General features: G+C 43.9%; 1 protein-coding gene across 2 annotated transcripts in view; it reads left to right on the top strand.

Annotated features, from left to right (window-relative positions):
• Window positions 1-138: 138 nt before the first annotated feature.
• ADK (adenosine kinase) overlaps window positions 139-17,780 on the top strand; it is a 619,463-nt gene continuing 601,821 nt past the window's right edge. Inside the window, exons 1-2 of one of the 2 annotated variants that reach the window (XM_062214718.1) lie at window positions 139-237; window positions 14,344-14,409. In XM_062214718.1, the coding sequence (XP_062070702.1) occupies window positions 173-237; window positions 14,344-14,409 (131 nt within the window). In that variant the 5' untranslated portion in view covers window positions 139-172. The remainder of the gene's footprint in view (window positions 238-14,343; window positions 14,410-17,780) is intronic. The other variant, XM_062214719.1, reaches the window with a different exon arrangement.

The raw sequence follows: 17,780 nt of genomic DNA on the forward strand, positions 1-17,780 counted from the left end.
GGGGCAATACAGGGGTCGAGCCAATGGTGGTGGGTGAGAGAGTCACGGAATGGGCGGGGTTTCGGGGGGCGGGGTTTGGAGGAAAAAAGGCGGTGATGCGTGGAGGGGGCGGGCTCTGGGAGACGAGGGGGTGGGGCGGCCGGTGGAGCCTAAGTAGGGTGGGAGCGCGAAGATGGCAGCTGCTGAGGAAGAGCCAAAGCCCAAAAAACTGAAGGTGGAGGCGCCGCGAGCGCTGAGGTGAGCGCTGCCCGAAGTGGGGAGGAGGGTGACGGCGCCTTCAGCAAGCGAGGGCCCACGTGGGGTTGCGCAGCCCCGGCGTTCGGTGGTGTCCGGCTGCCTGCCTGCGTGGGGCCAGCACGCCCGACCTGTCACTCAGGGAGCTGCTCGCGTGGCCGCGACCCCTCGCCCGTCCCCTTCTCAGTTTACTTGACCGGCCGTCTGCTGCAGTGCAGCTCCGGTTCTGGCAGCTCTCCGCCAGTCAGGGCGGCCGGCGGTGGTTGGCGGTAGTGGGGGCAACTGAAGCCGCTTGCAGGCACCACGTGCGTCCCGCGCTGCTGGACTGGTGCGACCCTGGAGGACCGGTCCGGAGCCGCGTCCGCAGGCAGCCACCTTCGCTGCCCAGAGGGAAAGCGGGGAGGAGGCCTGCGTCTGCCCAGCTCCGGGACAAACAGAATTCTTGGGAATTTTTGGACAAATGTCGAGGAAGGGTGCCTTGACCTGAGGCATGCGCGCTTTGAAAACTGGCACCTTTGGAGACCTTCTGTCGGGGACCCATACCCCACCTGCGAGGCTTTGCAGGCTGAGTGGATGGGAAGGGCTGGTTTTCCTTTTTATTTGCATTTTTTTGGCGGCAGTTTAGAATTTCTTTCCCCAACACCATGTATGATTGATGTTGCAACTTAACAAAAAGTCGTTTGTTAAAAACTGCCTTCCTAGCAAGCATAAAGTGCAGGGGCACAGTCTTTGATGATTTTGAAGTGTTCGTTGGAAGGCGGGGATTTTTTTAAATCTAAAAATAAACATATCAAACTAATTTAAAGCTATTGAAACACTACTGATTATACAAATTCCATTTCTTCCAACTCTTCTTCGCTTCCAGAAGATTGATTCATTCCTAATTGAAAACGTCATTTAGGGACACCGTGGTGTGTTCATACTGTTTTGAAAGGAGAGGAACAAAATCTCTGCCAGTGCTTCTTCTTTTTTTTTTTTTTTTTTAAGATTGATTTATTTATTTGAAAGGCAGAGTTAACATGGGTGAGGGGCCCAAGGGCTTCAGCCATCTTCCACTACTTTCCCAGGCCACACAGAGAGCTGGATTGAAAGTGGAGCATCCAGGACTCGAACCACTGCCCACATGGGATGCCGGCACTGCAGGCTCCACCCGCCATGCCACAGCACCAGGCCCCCTGCCAGTGCTTTTAATGTATCCCCACTAACTTCGAAAGATTAATGTGCCTACCTTATACCAAGAGTATAAACAAAAATAATAATTCAGTATGTCTTTTTTTATTTAAAAAATTTCAGACTAGGATGGCACTTCAACATGTTTTAGAAAAATGGAATTAAAAGATAATTATCATTTTCTTGACCTTTTTGAAGTATCCTTGTATATGCAGAATAAAACAAGGACTTTTGAATCAGACCTACCTGAGTTCAAGGTGTACGGTTTCCCTACTTGTCCCTTTATTAGAGTATTTCCTTGAAAGTCTCCTTCTTCACTGATTTTCCCCACCGAATTGGGAGGCAGATGGAACTCTTCCCTACTATCATGGAACTCTAAGATCTTCCATTAATAAAATAAATCTTTATAGATGAGGCTGATCAATTTTCACAGTGCTTTCCTGTTTCCTTGTTGGACAGCTCAAAGATTTAAGAAAGACAAGAATTACTCCTGGTTTACAGATGAGCATATTGAAGCCCAAATGAAACAATTAGTTAAGAAACAGAAATATAAACCCAGGGCCTCTGAATACAAGTTTATTGCTTTACTGCATTGTAGGCATATAAAAGTATTTGCCTGCTTTTACACCACTACCCAATATAGGCTTTTCTTTGCTTATGCATCCTTAAACATGATGATAAAAATTGTTTTATACTTAACATATGTAGGTGCCAGGTACTGTTTAAACACTGTATATATTTTAACTGAACTCCATAACAACCCTATTAAGTAGATACCTCCAATTTACCAACAAGGAAACAGGCATCTATCTATCTATATCTATTTCTGTTGCTATATCTCTATGTTTTATATGTCGTTAATGTCTATTTAAAACTTGTAAAATTCCTTAGCAACTAATACAGTGCAACCTGTAGACTAGAAGTTAAGAGATTAGACCCTTTGAGAATACTGGGACAGATCGAATTTTGAATGGAGACCTTTTGGGATTGGTTCTTACTTTTATTATACTGTATTACTTTGGCTTTCCAGGTTGTAGTGTGATAGTTCCTTGAGTTAGACTGAATTTTTGATAACTTGCTTTACAGTTAAGGTATAATTACTAATTTTGGTTGATTGTTAAGGAGAATGGCTTATAAAGTCTAAGTGTAAATGTGTAGGGTCAGTCAGTGGGGAACAAAGATATTTTCAGATGTCAGGGAAAGAATTTAGGGCTCTGTGAGAATTCCAGTTAGCTCCAGGGCAGTATTTCTCAACCAGGGGAAATTGTTCCCATCTCAGGGATGTTTGGCAAAGTTTGGAGACGTTTTTGGTAGGGAGTGCTCCTGGATGCTGGTGAACATTCCACAATGCACAGTACATCCTCCTATAATAAAAAAATTGGCCAAAATTGTCAGTAGCGTAGAGGCTGAGAAACTGATCCAAGGAAGGCATCCGGCAAAGCTAGCCTCCCTTTCTCACACATCTGTTTTGTTTTTTGTTTTCTAGGCCAGGTTGGTATTCGGGATATAGTAGTTACTAAAGTTGCAGAGAAAGAATGAGGCTCTAATGTTTTCAGAATGAGTTGGGGAAGGGAAGGGAATGTAATTGGATGCCAGACATTAGAGCAGGTGCTTGCTTTATACTCACATATGCTATCTCAATAATCCTCCCAGTGACCTATGAGGTAGAAGTAATGATCCCTCTGTAACACAGGAGGTATTTAGACCCGAGAGAAGTCAAGAAACACTTTTGGGAACTGCTCCTAGATTAAGAGGTTCTGTGATGATTATATTTAGGACTACTTAGCTTTCTTTTCTTTGGCAATGTCATCCAAGTTCATTTCTTCAGCGGTCACCTCTAAGAGGATACAACGCCTTCCACGGCTTGTTGAGCACATGCCAAGTCTGCTCTTTCAGTCTGTCTTTCAAGTGCGTGCTATTTTAGGCATGCTGCTAAAAACTGGGTATGTATACATAAAGAGGTAGGACCCAGGTACTGTCCTTCTGGGAACTCAGTAGGCTTTGGGAAAAAGACATCTGAGCATTCTGAAAGAAGACCCAGTTTTAACCAAGTATGAAGTGGGTGTCTGTCTTTACAGAAAAATGTTTATTTTTTATTTTTTAGAGTCAGGGCTGGGGTAGCTACCTCTGCTGGGGAATTAAGGGTGGCTTTGTGTGACTGAAGCACAGGATATAGGGATCCAGACTTTGTATTGCACACTTTCACATGTGATTTTTCTATTTCTCTGTTAGCTCTTAGAACCCAATTTCAACTCTCTGTTGAGTATCTTCTTGTGAATGACTAGTTGACTCTTTTATTTTTTTTTTATTTTTATTTTTGACAGGTAGAGTGGACATTGAGAGAGAGAGATAGAGAGAAAGGTCTTCCTTTTTGCCGTTGGTTCACCCTCCAATGGCTGCCGCGGTAGGCGCGCTGCGGCCGGCGCACCGCGCTGTTCCGATGGCAGGAGCCAGGTGCTTCTCCTGGTCTCCCATGGGGTGCAGGGCCCAAGCACTTGAGCCATCCTCCACTGCACTCCCTGGCCACAGCAGAGAGCTGGCCTGGAAGAGGGGCAGCCGGGACAGGATCGGTGCCCCGACCGGGACTAGAACCCGGTGTGCCGGCGCCGCAAGGCGGAGGATTAGCCTAGTGAGCCGCAGCACTGGCCTGGCTAGTTGACTCTTTAGAGCTGTGTTTATCAAACTAAATTCATCTGTTGTCCTAAATCTGCACCATCTCTCATGGTTCCTGCATCTGTTAATGGTATCAAAATGTAGACTGAGTTTTGCTTAGATTTTATATAGGCTTCCAGACTAGTCGATCCATCAACAGTTTCAACTTTTGCTTATCTTCCTGAGGCGTAGCTCCACTTACTCATTGTAGCAAATATAAGATGTTGATGTTAGGAAGAGTTGAATTCACAGGGCCCACATCAAAACTACTTAGACATTACGGTTAAGGATTGTTCAGGGTCATGACTTTTAATAAAAAGGAAACAAATTGCAATTCTCTAGTACTGAGTTTTCCCCAAGTATTGCTTCCTAACCAATTTAATTCCTTTCCTTCATCTCCTTTCTTACTGCTAACCCAGTATTTTAAAATTATGTAGAAAACTCAGGAAAACAGTACCTTAGGTGACCAAGCAACAGCTTCAGTAATTCCTTCTTCTGAAACACATTTCTTTTCTCTCTTTCAGAAAACTTTCTGGAAGTTTATTTTATTTTTATAAACTGAGCACATTGTTCTGGAATGGTCTGCAGTGAGGATTATAGGAGGAAAATATTAGTATATGCAAACTAGAAGAGAAAAAGGATGATCATGTGTCCCTAGGGTGTTACACAGTACCTGGTCCTTAGGAGTTATCCAAATAATGTTTGCTTCATAGAGTGGAACTGGTATCTTTACTAGACCCTGCACGTTTACTTTTTTTAAAAAAAATATTTATTTATTTATATATTTGAAAGGCAGAGTGACAGAGAGGCAGAGGCAAAGAGAGAGAGAGAAGCCCTTCATCCTCTGGTTCACTTTCCAGATGGCCACAACGGTCTGAGCTGTGCCTATCTGAAGCCAGGAGCTTCTTCTCGGTATCACACGCGAGAGCAGGGGCCCAAGGATTTGGACCATCTTCTGCTTTCCCAGGCCATAGCAGAGAGCTGGATCAGAAGTGGAGCAGCCAGGACTGGCGCCCATATGGGATGCTGGCACAGCAGGTGGTGGCTTTACCTGCTAAGCCACAGCGCTGGCCCCAACCCTATACATTTAATAATGTAGCCTAAAATTGAATTTGCTTGTTTTGGCATGATAATGCATGCCTTTCACTTGCATTTATAAATTTAATTCTTTAAGATTAAGGCTTTTGGATATGATGGAAAGGAAAACAGGAGTTCCCTGAAGTACTTTGCATGAATGCCTTTTTTTTTTTTTTAATATTTATTTATTTATTTGAAAGAGTTACACAGAGAGAGAATGAAAAGCAGAGAGAGAGAAGTCTTCCATCTGCTGGCTCACTCCCCAATTTGCTGTAATGGCTGGAACTGTGCCGATCCAAAGCCAGGAGCCAGGAGCTTCTTCCAGGTCTCGCATGTGGGTGCAGGGGCCCAAAGAGTTGGGCCATCTTCCACTGCTTTCCTGGGCCATAGCAGAGAGCTGGATCGGAAGTGGAGCAGCTGGGACTTGAACCAGCACCCATATGGGATGCGGGCACCACAGGCGGCGGCTTTACTCGCTATGCCACAGCACCGGCCCCTTGCACGAATGTCTTGATAAGATCCTTTTCTGGGCGTTTTGTACCAGGGCAAAGTAGAAGTGGTAGAGGGAGAGTGAGCCAGAGGGCAAGCAAGGAAGTGCTTGAAACTCATTAATGGGGGAAGGACTCTAGGAAAAAGATGAGCATTAAAAACTATGTTTCTGATTTTAGGTATAGGCCTATACTGAATAACACTAAATAAAACATGAGGGTAATAAGCTTCTTTATAAACCCAGAAAATGGCTCCACTTTTAAAATCCTGTCTGTGTGCAAGATGTTTGCAGGTAAGTGGGAAAAAAGAGGGAAAATAAAAATTATATAGAACTGTTTGGTCAGGATGGAAGGCAGTAGAGCAGTGGCTAAGAGCATGGTTACTAGAATCAGATACCTGGTTTGACTCTTGGTCCTTATTAGCTGATGATCTTTGGATGATTGCCCACTTGCCCCATGACTCTGCGTTCTCACCTATGAAATGGGTGAGAAGTAATACTACCTACTTTTTTTTTTTAAGATTTATTTATTTATTTGAAAAACAATGTTACTGAGAGAGGCAGAGGCAGAGAGGAAAGAGGTCTTCCTTTCACTGGTTCACTCTCCAAATGGCTGCAACGCCTGGAGCTGGGCCGATCTGAAGCCAATAGCTAGGAGCTTCTTCCTGGTCTCCCACTTGGGTGCAGGGGCCCATGAACTTGGGCCATCTTCTGTTGCTTTCCCAGGCCATAGCAGAGAGCTGGATCAGAAGTGGAGCATCCAGGACTCGAACCTGCACTGATATGGGATGCCCGCACTTTAGATGGCAGCATTATTCGATATGCCACAGCACCAGCCCCACTAACTACTTCTTAAGACAGTTGAGAAGGATTTTATAAGAAAATTCATGTAAACCTAGCCTATAACAAGTCTTCAATAAATGTTAGCAATTATTATTATTATAGGACTGTCCATCCTTCTTGGCTCATGACTCTGCTCCACATGCAACAATTACAAATTTAAAACAAAAGAGGAAGCATGTAGATACACTCATAAACAAGGTACACATCTCTAGGAACTGGGAACGGAGAGAAAACATGCAGTTACATTCTAGATTCCGACACTGGGGGAAATAGCTCTGCAGGGGAAATCTGCAGTGAGACACCCTGATGAGACCAGGAGCAGGGCTGGGTCTGGGTGAAGGAAGGCTGAACTCATCTGCTCCCAGCTGTTGCTTTAAAAAGCTGTGGACCTTAAGTGAGCACACAGACACAGCCAGGCTGCCAGATGGCTTAGTGTCAGGAACTGTAATTTCCCCACTATCATCTAATACAAGGGCACCAAGCTTGGAGGTCATGGGCTGTGAAGGGGGATGGCTTGCTTCAGAACCACTGGGAAAAGAGGGGGAGGGTCTGAGCTTGTGAAAACATGAGGAAGAGCATTACTTAGAATATAAACAAAGCCACCGGGAGATTAGTTCACTCACAGCTAATGGAAATACTAGGGCCATTTAAAAATGACTGTCATTTTAAAGATTCTTAAAAAAGGGTATGAGAAATAATGATCATCAAAAAATGTTGTTAATTAAAAAAGGTAGATATGAAATAGATGGCTATATAAAAGAAATAAAAAAGTTAGTGAAATTAAAGCAAAACTAAAATAGGTTAAACTCTAGATTAGACATTTTTGAAGGGAAAATTAATGAATTGAAAGAAAGTAGAGAAATTCACTCAGCTGTATCACAGAGACATAAGGAGAAATTAAGACATATGAGTATAAATCAAGAAGCACCAGTATTTCCAAAAAGAGAAAGATGAAGTCAAATTGGAAGAGTTGACAACAGAGAATTTTCCTGAAGTTAACAACAAGCAAAGTTCTCAGGTTGAAAGGGCCTTCCACCTTGTTAGATGGGAACAAAAATCCAAAGTGAAACAATAGCTATTAAAAAATGGTTTTTAAAACATTTGAGAGGTGGAGAGAGAGATAAGAGATAAGAAACAGGGCTTCTGTAAACTGGTTTACTTCAAATGCGTGTAGTGGCTGGAGCAGGGATCAGCAAGTAGCTGAGGAGCAGTCCCAGTCAGCCAAGTCGGAGGTAGGAACTCAGTTACTTGAGCCATCACTGCTAACTCCCAGGATCTGCATCAGGAGGAATCTGGGATCAGGAGCCAGAGCCAGGCTTTGAACCCAGGTACTCCACTGTCGGATGTGGGTGGCTTAACCACTAGGCTATGTGCCCACTCTAAACCTGTAGATTTTTATCCTAATTATATTGTCATAAAAAGAGTCTGGAAATTTAGACACCAACACTTTAATAATGTTTGTAGGAGTGTGTCTTTCGCATTTGTTGTCATCTGGATTAGATTTATTTTTCATACAGTTTATTTCGGTGTAACAAGAAAAATTGCAGCTCTCACCTCCAAGACAAAATCTCATGAGCCCAGAGGAAGAGATTTAATATGTGTGTGTCAGTTTTGGGAGAACTCTAGTTCTTTTTTTTTTTTTTTTTTTTTTGACAAGCAGAGTGGACAGTGAGAGAGAGAGACAGAGAGACAGGTCTTCCTTTGCTGTTGGTTCACCCTTCAATGGCTGCCGTGGAAGGCAGGAGCCAGGTGCTTCTCCTGGTCTCCCATGGGGTGCAGGGCCCAAGCACTTGGGCCATCCTCCATTGCACTCCCGGGCCATAGCAGAGAGCTGGCCTGGAAGAGGGGCAACCAGGACAGAATCCGGAGCCCCGACCGGGACTAGAACCCGGTGTGCCGTTGCCGCAAGGTGGAGGATTAGCCTATTGAGCCTCGGCACCGGCCAAGAACTCTAGTTCTACCTGGGTTTCATACCACTAATGAACCAAGTACTGTAGTAGAGGTGAGTTTTAGCCAATTTTCAATGCCTGCCCATGTAGTGTTTGTGTGTGCAAGTGGTACTGATATATGTGGGGAGCCCAGGAGTATAGGCAGTGTTGAAGGGGAAGGATGGGAGGGTAGTGTGCTGAGGATGTAGATGAATGTTGAGGAGGGGTTGGTAATTAACTCCAGGACCTGAGGGAGGCAGGAGGTGGTGTTCCTTCAGCAAGAGAAGAATCCACTCTAGAATGTATAGAAAATACTGACTGAAACAACCAACCACCCCTCTCTCCCTCTCAGAAAACCAGCTTCGTTCTTTGTCACCTAGCTAAAGCCTACCTTCTCTGTAGCCTGGACATTGCTCCTTTTCTGACTGTACTTTGAACTTTGCATAATGCATGTTTTATCTTGTTTATTGCTATTCAAAGTCAGGAAATTTTAGTTGCCTCATAATTAAAGTGCTCATATAAGCTTAACACTTCTGTTGCAATTAAGTGACTTTAACATTTACTTGTCTGGATTAGTGACATTTAAGATATAAAGAGGTTTGTATAGAATTCATTCTGATATTAAATGGTTATATAAATTCTTATCTATTTATGAGAGTTGATAGAGAGAACCTTCAAGTGAAAATACTTCTTGGTTCTTTGACCTTAATTTTTCTTATTACATGGAGTGAACCTGCATGCAAAGTCAATTTGGATCATAGTAGAGGCAAGAAATGCACTCCTAGATGGCATTTCTGTCTTTTTGGTGGCTTTAGTGAGTTTTGACCATGATTAATCATTTTTTCTTACATTTTTCCACAGGGAAAATTCCCCTAGAATAAATATATATCTCCTACATCAACAGTAACATTTTATTAAGGTCTTCTGATTAGTGTTTTCTTTTTTCATTAGTTACTTTTGTTTTTATTTTATTTATTTATTTATTTTACTTTTTGACAGGCAGAGTGGACAGTGAGAGAGAGAGAGAGAGAGAAAGGTCTTCCTTTTGCCATTGGTTCACCCTCCAATGGCTGCTGCCGCCGGCGCACCGCGCTGTTCTGAAGCCAGGAGCCAGGTGCTTCTCCTGGTCTCCCATGGGGTGCAGGGCCCAAGCATCCTCCACTGCCTTCCCAGGCCATAGCAGAGAGCTGGCCTGGAAGAGGGGCAGCCGGACAGAATCCAGTGCCCCGACTGGGACTAGAACCCGGTGTGCCGGCACCGCTAGGCAGAGGATTAGCCTGTTGAGCCACAGCGCCGGCCATGTTACTTTTGTTTTTAATCATTTTTATTTAGTGGAAATATGTGGAGACATACGTACACACACACACACACATCCCAACAAGAGATCTTTATCCAATGGTTCACTCCTCAAATGCCCACAATAGCCAGGACTGGGCCAGGCTGAAGTAAGAAGCCAGGGACTCAACCTGGGTCTCACACGTCTGTGACAGGGACTTGAACCATTACCTGTTCACACCCAAGTTATGCATTAGCAGAAAGCTGGAATTGGAAACAGAGCTGGGACTCAAACCTAGGCACTCCCATATGGGGTGTGAGAGTCTTAACTGCTGCACCTTTTCTTTTTAATGTAGTAGAATTGCTTATTTGGTAGAAGAGTGGATTTGCTGAAAGAGTGAATATACAAAGGTCTCAGACACTTGCCAGAATGCTGCATCTCCTTCCTCTGGATGAGCAAGTGCTTAATTATTAGGCTTTTGCCGGTGTAATCAGAATCCCCAGGCTCTGAAGGTCAGCAGTACTGTTCTACTTAACCAATAGATAATATACCACAAAATGGTGTTATAAGAAGTTTGTCTCTCTTGACTTGTCCAAGAGGGGTGACTTGAATACAAAATTTAGCAAAGGAATCAAATTCATATGTCTCAGATTTTTCTCAAATTCCATTAAACTTTACATAGTAAAAAAATCTGTATTTTTGAGCTCAGAATTGAAATCTGAAAGGCCATCTAAACTATTAAGCAAATTGAAATACAAGAAAATTATCACTTTCATAGTCATTTCACATATGTTGTCTTTAAGAGATTTGAACATTTTCTTGTTCTATAGCCTTGACTGAGGAAGTCTGTTTCCTCCTAAAATAGAGCGTTCCAAAATTCCAAAACTGTTTTTCCTCAACAGAGCTGAGATCTTAGTTATCACTCTTAGTTCTTCGTTTTGTTGAAGATTTAAGACATTAGGCTATAGATGTGATAGGCTTACATTCTTGGTTATGTCTGTTCTCATACATTTAGGATGAACTAATTATATTTTAGCATGGAACAGCTTGTTAAAGCACTTTAAAATATGCTGACAAAATTCTACTTTGTGTTTGTTTTACTTAGCACTTGCTTATCCAAATGTGTAGAATTGGATTGTTTTAGATATTTAATAAACTATGGTTATGTTATTAAATTCAGTAAGTAGCACTAGATATTTAATATTAAAATAGTATTTTAGTTAAAACTCAAAGGGAAAGATTTATCTTTTTTGGTATGTGATATAGGTTCCTCTCTACATGGCAGATTTGACTTCCTGGGTTATATGCATCCCCCTTTTTAAAAATGCTAATGGTGGGGCCAGTACTGTGGTATAGCTGGTAAAGGGACCACCTGCAGAGCCGGCATCACATATGGGTGCCAGTTCAAGACCTGGCTGCTGCATTTCTGATCCAGCTCCCTGCTGATGTACCTGGGAAAGCAGCAAAGGATGGCCCAAGCGCTTCAGCCCCTGTACCCACATATGAGAGCTGGAAGAAGTTCCTGGCTCCTGTCTTTGGACCCACCCAGCTCTGGCTGTTGTGCCCATTTGAGGAGTGAACCAGTGGATGGAACTGTCTCTACCTCTCTCTCTGTAACTCTGCCTTTCAAATAAAATAAACAATTTTTAGGGGAAAAAATGCAAAGGGTGTTTTGTAGAGAATATATAAATTTCTAGACCTAGGCTCATGGGTCTTTATCTTTGTTTAGCTTTCCTTTCTTTTCTTTTCTTTTTTTTTTTTTTTTAAGACATATATTTATTTGAAAGGGCAGCATTACAGAGAGAGGAGAGATCTTCTGCCAGCTGCTGGAAGGTTCATGCCCCAAACAGCGGCGTTGGTTGGAGCTGAGCCAATCTGAAGCCAGGAACCAGGAGCTTCTTCCAGGTCTCCCACGCAGGTGCAGGGGCCACAGGACTTGGGCCATCTCTTCTGTTTTCCCAGGTGCATTAGCAGGAAGCTGGATCAGAAGTGGGGCAGCCAGGACTCAAACCAGCACCCATGTGGGATGCTGGTTCTACAGGCAGCAGCTAAATCCACTATGCCACAGCGCCAGCCCCAGAAGTCCCTTCTTCAGCAGTAATTTTTCTCTGTTTCTATAGTGTTTCTCTCCTTTGGTGCAAATAAGCAAAGAAGAATACATTTTTCCACCAGTGGGAAAAACATCGCATTAGTGACATTTGACCTCAGTTCTTTTTGTGAAGCTTGAATAAACTGCATTCTTAAGAATCTTGTTAGTATCCTGTATTTATCAAGTCCGATCAAGAAGTCTTTAAATTTTTTCATGCTGGCCAAGATAGTGCTTCGTAAAACAGGTTAAAGCAGGTTCTCTCAGTCTTGTCTGTTTGAGAAACAACTTTGGCATTTCCAAAGATGCTTGGGAATGTTAGGGAGCATAATTGTAGGAGCAGTATGTGGGAGGAGATAATTATCATACAGATTACCAAAAAAGGTGGGAAATTTTCCTTCCTGGAGCTGGGATTTCCTGCAAATTCCAGAGTTGGGTTGGAAAGCTGTAAATAGATCTCATTATCAGCCAGATGTCCTTTGAAATGGGCTGGCACTATGGTGTATCCGGTAAAGCTGCTGTGTGCAGTGCCGACATCCCATATGGGTGCCGGTTTGAGTCCTAGTTGCTCCACTTCTGATCCAGCTCTCTGCTATGGCCTGGGAAAGCAGTAGAAGATGGCCCAAGTCCTTGGGCCTCTGCACCTTTGTGGGACACATGGAAGCTCCTGGCTCCTGGCTTCGGATCAGTGCAGCTCTGGCCATTGTGGCCATCTGGAGAGTGAACCAGCAAATGGAAGACCTCTCTCTCTCTCTCTCTCTCTCTGGCCATCTGGGGAGTGAACCAGCAGATGGAAGACCTCTCTCTCTCTCTCTCTCTCTCTCTGGCTCTCTGTAACTCTGCGTTTAAAATAAATAAATATGGCTGATGCTGTGGCTTAACAGGCTAATCCTCTACCTTGCGGCGCCGGCACACCGGGTTCTAGTCCCGGTTGGGGCGCCGGATTCTGTCCCGGTTGCCCCTCTTCCAGGCCAGCTCTCTACTATGGCCCGGGAAGGCAGTGGAGGATGGCCCAAGTGCTTGGGCCCTGCACCCCATGGGAGACCAGGAGAAGCACCTGGCTCCTGCCTTCGGATCAGCGAGATGAGCCGGCCGCAGCGGCCATTGGAGGGTGAACCAATGGCAAAAAGGAAGACCTTTCTCTCTGTCTCTCTCACTATCCATTCTGCCTGTCAAAAATAAATAAAAATAAAAATAAAATAAATCTTAAAAAAAAAAGAGAGAGAGAGAGAGAAATGGTGGTTCATAGATTCTTGAGATGTTCATTTTGTCAGAGAGACAGAGATCTCCTATCTGCTGGTTCACTCCTGTATGTCTGCAACAGCTGAAGCTGGGACAGGCCAAAGCCAGAAACCAGATCTCTATCTGGGTCTTCCATGTGGGTGGCAGGGACCCAACTACTTGAGCCATCACTGCTGCCTTCCAGGGTGTGCATCTACAGGAAGCTGGAATTGGGAGCAGATCCAGGACTTAAACTTCGATATTTGTTCCGCTGCTCTCCCAGGCTATTAGCAGGGAGTTGGATTGGAAGTGGATCAACCGGGACTCAAGCTGACACTCATATGGGTTGCTGGTGCTGCAGGTGGAGACTTAGCTTACTATGCCACAGAACGGCTCCCCGCAAATGGGTTCTTAACTACTGTAGCAAATGTCCATAACCCTTGTGATTTTTGAAAACTCTTTGAACATGTTTTAGACTCTTTGGATTGTTAGTGTTTAATGATATACTTAAAATCTGAGTCTAATATTTATATTGTAAAGTTGAGAGAATTGAAACTCAAAGAGGTGAAACTATATCAGTACCTACTTACAACTATACAGTATCAATGTTCTTTGGAGTTTTTAATTTTTAAGGATAAGAATAACATTTTTTAAAATTTTTTGACAGGCAGAGTTAGAGAGAGAGACTGAGAGTTATAGACAGTGAGAGAGAGACAGAGAGAAAGGTCTTCCTTCCATTGGTTCACTCCCCTAATGGCCGCTACGGCTGGCACTGCGCAGATCCAAAGACAGGAGCCGGGTGCTTCCTCCCGGTCTCCTATGCGCATGCCGGGACCCAAGCGCTTGGGCCATCCCCGGTGCCCTCCTGGGCCACAGCAGAGAGCTGGGCTGGAAGAGGAGCAACCAGGACTAGTACCTGGCACCCCAGCAGGGACTAGAACCCGGGGTGCCGATGCCACAGGCAGAGGATTAGCCTAGTGAGCCACAGCGCTGGCTAAGAATAAATATTTAAAGAAAACATCAGAGTCTTTTATTTTTAAAAAAAGATTTATTCCTTTGAGAGACAGAGTTACAGAGAGAGAGAAGGAGAGACACAAAGAGATCTTTTGGTTCATTCCTCAGATGGCTGCAATGGTTGGGACTGGGCTAGGCCGAAGCCAGGAGCCAGGAGCTTCATCCCACATGGGTGGCAGGACCCCAAGCACTTGGTCTATCTTCCACTGCTTTCCCAGGCGCATTAGGAGTGGATCAGAAGTGGAGCAGCTGGGAGTTGAACTGGCATCCATATAGGATACAAGTGCTGCAGGTGACAACTTTTCCTTCTTTGCCACAGCGCCGGCCCCTAATTTTTAAAAATTGATTCTTACAGGATGATGCCAGGTAACATGTCTTTAGCCAAGGAAATAGATTCTGAGAAGTTAAGAGTCCCTAAATAGTGAGTATGCAGGACTTCTGACTCATATTCTTGCTGTTTATATTATTCAATAACGATACAAATTGAGAAGTTGTCACAATGATTTCTGTGTGTTAGATAAGCACACTATTTAAAGAAAATCCGTGGGAAACTGTTTTGTAATCTTTTTTAGACTTATTTTTATTTGAAGTTCTCTCATTCACACATAATATAGTTTTTATCCCAGGAATAAATGTTCTCTTATGGGATATATTTAATGGTATGCTTTACAAATGGATTAACTTGTTGAACTTGGATTTTGAACAGGTTGTGTTTTCTAATTAAAACCTTGGGCAAACCAATTTTGCTTATGTTTAAAAGTTCCAGCTAAGAGAATGATTTTAAATAAGTTTTTGAAAAATGTGTAGTTTTCCTTGATGTTAATGATTTGAATCTTATGATTTCAGTGTTACTAATTATTATAAAACAGGCTAACCATTTACTCTGTTGCAGATGAGCATATTCAGGTTTAGAATTTAATAATATGCCCAAGATCATACAATGTCAGAGAATTCAAACCTGAATCTATTTTAATATTTTTAGTGATTATCTGAATTTCTCTGGTACTGTATGAAAAACAACAGCAGTCAGTAATGATTTAAACAGGAATAAAGAAAAAAAAAAAAAAAACTCAGGCTCTTAGCTTCATTCCAATTTTAGTGTATGTACTGCCAAAGCAAGCACAGACCCTTAGTTTCTAAAAGTATTCCAAGGGCCAGTGTGTGGCGCAGTGGGTCAAGCTGGTGCTTCTAATTTTGGATCACATAATAGAGTGCAGGTTTGAGCCAGCACCGCGGCTCACTAGGCTAATCCTCTGCCTTGCAGCATCGGCACACCGGGTTCTAGTCCTGGTCGGGGCGCCGGATTCTGCCCCTCCTGGGCCACAGCAGAGAGCTGGGCTGGAAGAGGAGCAACCAGGACTAGTACCTGGCGCCCCAACCGGGACTAGAACCTGGGGTGCCGGTGCCATAGGCAGAGGATTAGCCTAGTGAGCCACAGCGCCGGCTAAGAATAAATATTTAGCCGGCGCCGTGGCTCACTAGGCTAATCCTCCGCCTTGCGGCGCCGGCACACCAGGTTCTAGTCCCGGTCGGGGCACCGGATTCTATCCCAGTTGCCCTTCTTCCAGGCCAGCTCTCTGCTGTGGCCCGGGAGTGCAGTGGAGGATGGCCCAAGTGCTTGGGCCCTGCACCCCATGGGAGACCAGGAGAAGCACCTGGCTCCTGCCATCGGATCAGTGCGGTGCGCCGGCCGCAGCGTGCTAGCTGCGGCGGCCATTGGAGGGTGAACCAACGGCAAAGGAAGACCTTTCTCTCTGTCTCTCTCTCTCTCACTGTCCACTCTGCCTGTCAAAAAAAAAAAAAAATATATATATATATATATAGAGTGCACGTTTGAGTGCTGGCTGCTCCACTTCTGATCCAGCTGTCTGCTAATGGGCCTGGGAAAGCAACGGAAGGTGCCCCAAGTATTTGGGCCTCTGCCACCCAAATGGGAGACCCTGATGGAGTTCATGGCTTGTGGCTTTGGCCTGGCCCAGCCCTGGCGTTTTTAGCCATTTGGGGAATAAACTAGTGGATGGAAGATCTCTTTCTTTTCCTGCCTATGTTACTCTGTCTTTATAGTTTATTCCTTTTTATTTTATTTATTTGAAAGGCAGAGTGATATAGAGTGAGGGAGAGCTAGTGAGAGAGATCTTCCATCTGCTGGTTTACTCACTAAATGACTACAACAGCTGGGGCTGGACCAGGCTGAAGCCAGAAGCTTCATCCAGGTCTCCTACATGAAAGTAGGGACCTCAGTACTTGGGCCATTTTCCATGGCTCTCCCAGGTGCATTAGCAGAGAGCTGGATTGGAAGTAGAGCAGCTGGAACTTGAACTGGTGCCTACATGGGATGCCAGCATTGCAGGTGGCAGCTTACCGACCCCAGTAAATCTTTTTAAATAAAGTGTTCTGTATTATACATGAAATAATTAGTAATAATCTTCTAAAAAGCAGTTAGCCTTTTAATACTGTTAATAATTTAAAGTCCTGTAAAAATGTTCTACCAGATCTGAGATGGTAGCGATGAGGTCTTTTCCATTAGAAATGACCCACAGTGGGGCAGGTGTTTGGCCTAGTGGTTGAGTCACCTGCTGTCCCATGTCAAAGCACTTGGATTTGATTCTGATCCTGGTAGGCAGTGGGCGAAGACTCAAGTAGCTGGGTCCCTGTCACCCAGGATTGAGTTCATGGCTTTAACCCCAGCCCAGTCCCAGCTATTGTGGCATTTGGGAAGTGAAAAAACAAATGGTGGGGGGTGGGGGGGGGGTGTCTGTCTTTGTCTCTCAAATAAATTAAAAGAAATAAAAATGACCCATAGTAACAATACAAAAATTAAAATAAAAACCTTTTTAAGGAAATGATGAAATGTTCAGTTAGCCTATTTTTAAAAGTAGGACCACAACATTTTATTAGATTCAACTGATAATATTGAAGAACCTCACCTTCTTAATGTTTGATAGGCATAGGGAAAAGGAATTTAGAGGGAAATACAGCTATGAACTGGGAAGAGGGAGGAGAAACACAGAAGCCAGGAAAGGAAAAGTTTCAGTTCCTCTTAACTGTTTTTGAGCTCTCATGATCTTCAGTGTAGCTTTTCATTCTGCTCTGAGGTATGTAAGTGAGTTTGATGAGAAACTTCTGGTTATGAACTGTGATACCTGTTCTAGCATTGTGCAAGGAAAAAAGTATTGGATTAGTAATTAAGACACCTGAGTCCTGTTAAGGCTTGTGTATTTTATTTGTACCTGTATTGTGAGTAGCATAGACTAACATGGTTTTCAAACTGGATTGTGAACTAATGTGAGTGTTAAACAAGTATAGTTTATAAAAGATAGAATAAAAAATATCAGGGCCGGCATTGTGGCTTAGCAGATTAAGCCTCCGCCTGCTACGCCAACATCCCATGTGGGTGCTGGTTCAAGACCTGGCTGCTCCACTTCCCATTATAGTCCCTTACTAATGTACCTGGGAAAGCAGTGGAAAATGGGCCAAGTGCTTGAGCCCCTGCACCCATGTGCGATGAAGCTCCTGGCTTTGGCCTAGCCCAGCTTCAGCCCTTGCAGCCAGTTGGGAAGTGAACCAGCAGATGGAAAATCTCACTCTGTCTGTAACTCTTTCAAATAAATAAAAATAAATCTTTAAAAAAAAATCATCAGAATAGTCAATATTGGGAGGAGGCACACAGCCTAGAGTTTGACTCCCTGTCTCCCACAGCAGAATACCCGGTTTCATGCCTGGCTCTCTACTGGCTCTTGATGCCAGCTTCTTGCCAATGCAGAACCTGAGAAGCAGCTGGTGTTGGCTCAA

The sequence above is a fragment of the Lepus europaeus genome, chromosome 17 (genome assembly GCF_033115175.1).
Source record: "Lepus europaeus isolate LE1 chromosome 17, mLepTim1.pri, whole genome shotgun sequence".
In the NCBI taxonomy this organism is placed as follows: Eukaryota; Metazoa; Chordata; class Mammalia; order Lagomorpha; family Leporidae; genus Lepus; species Lepus europaeus.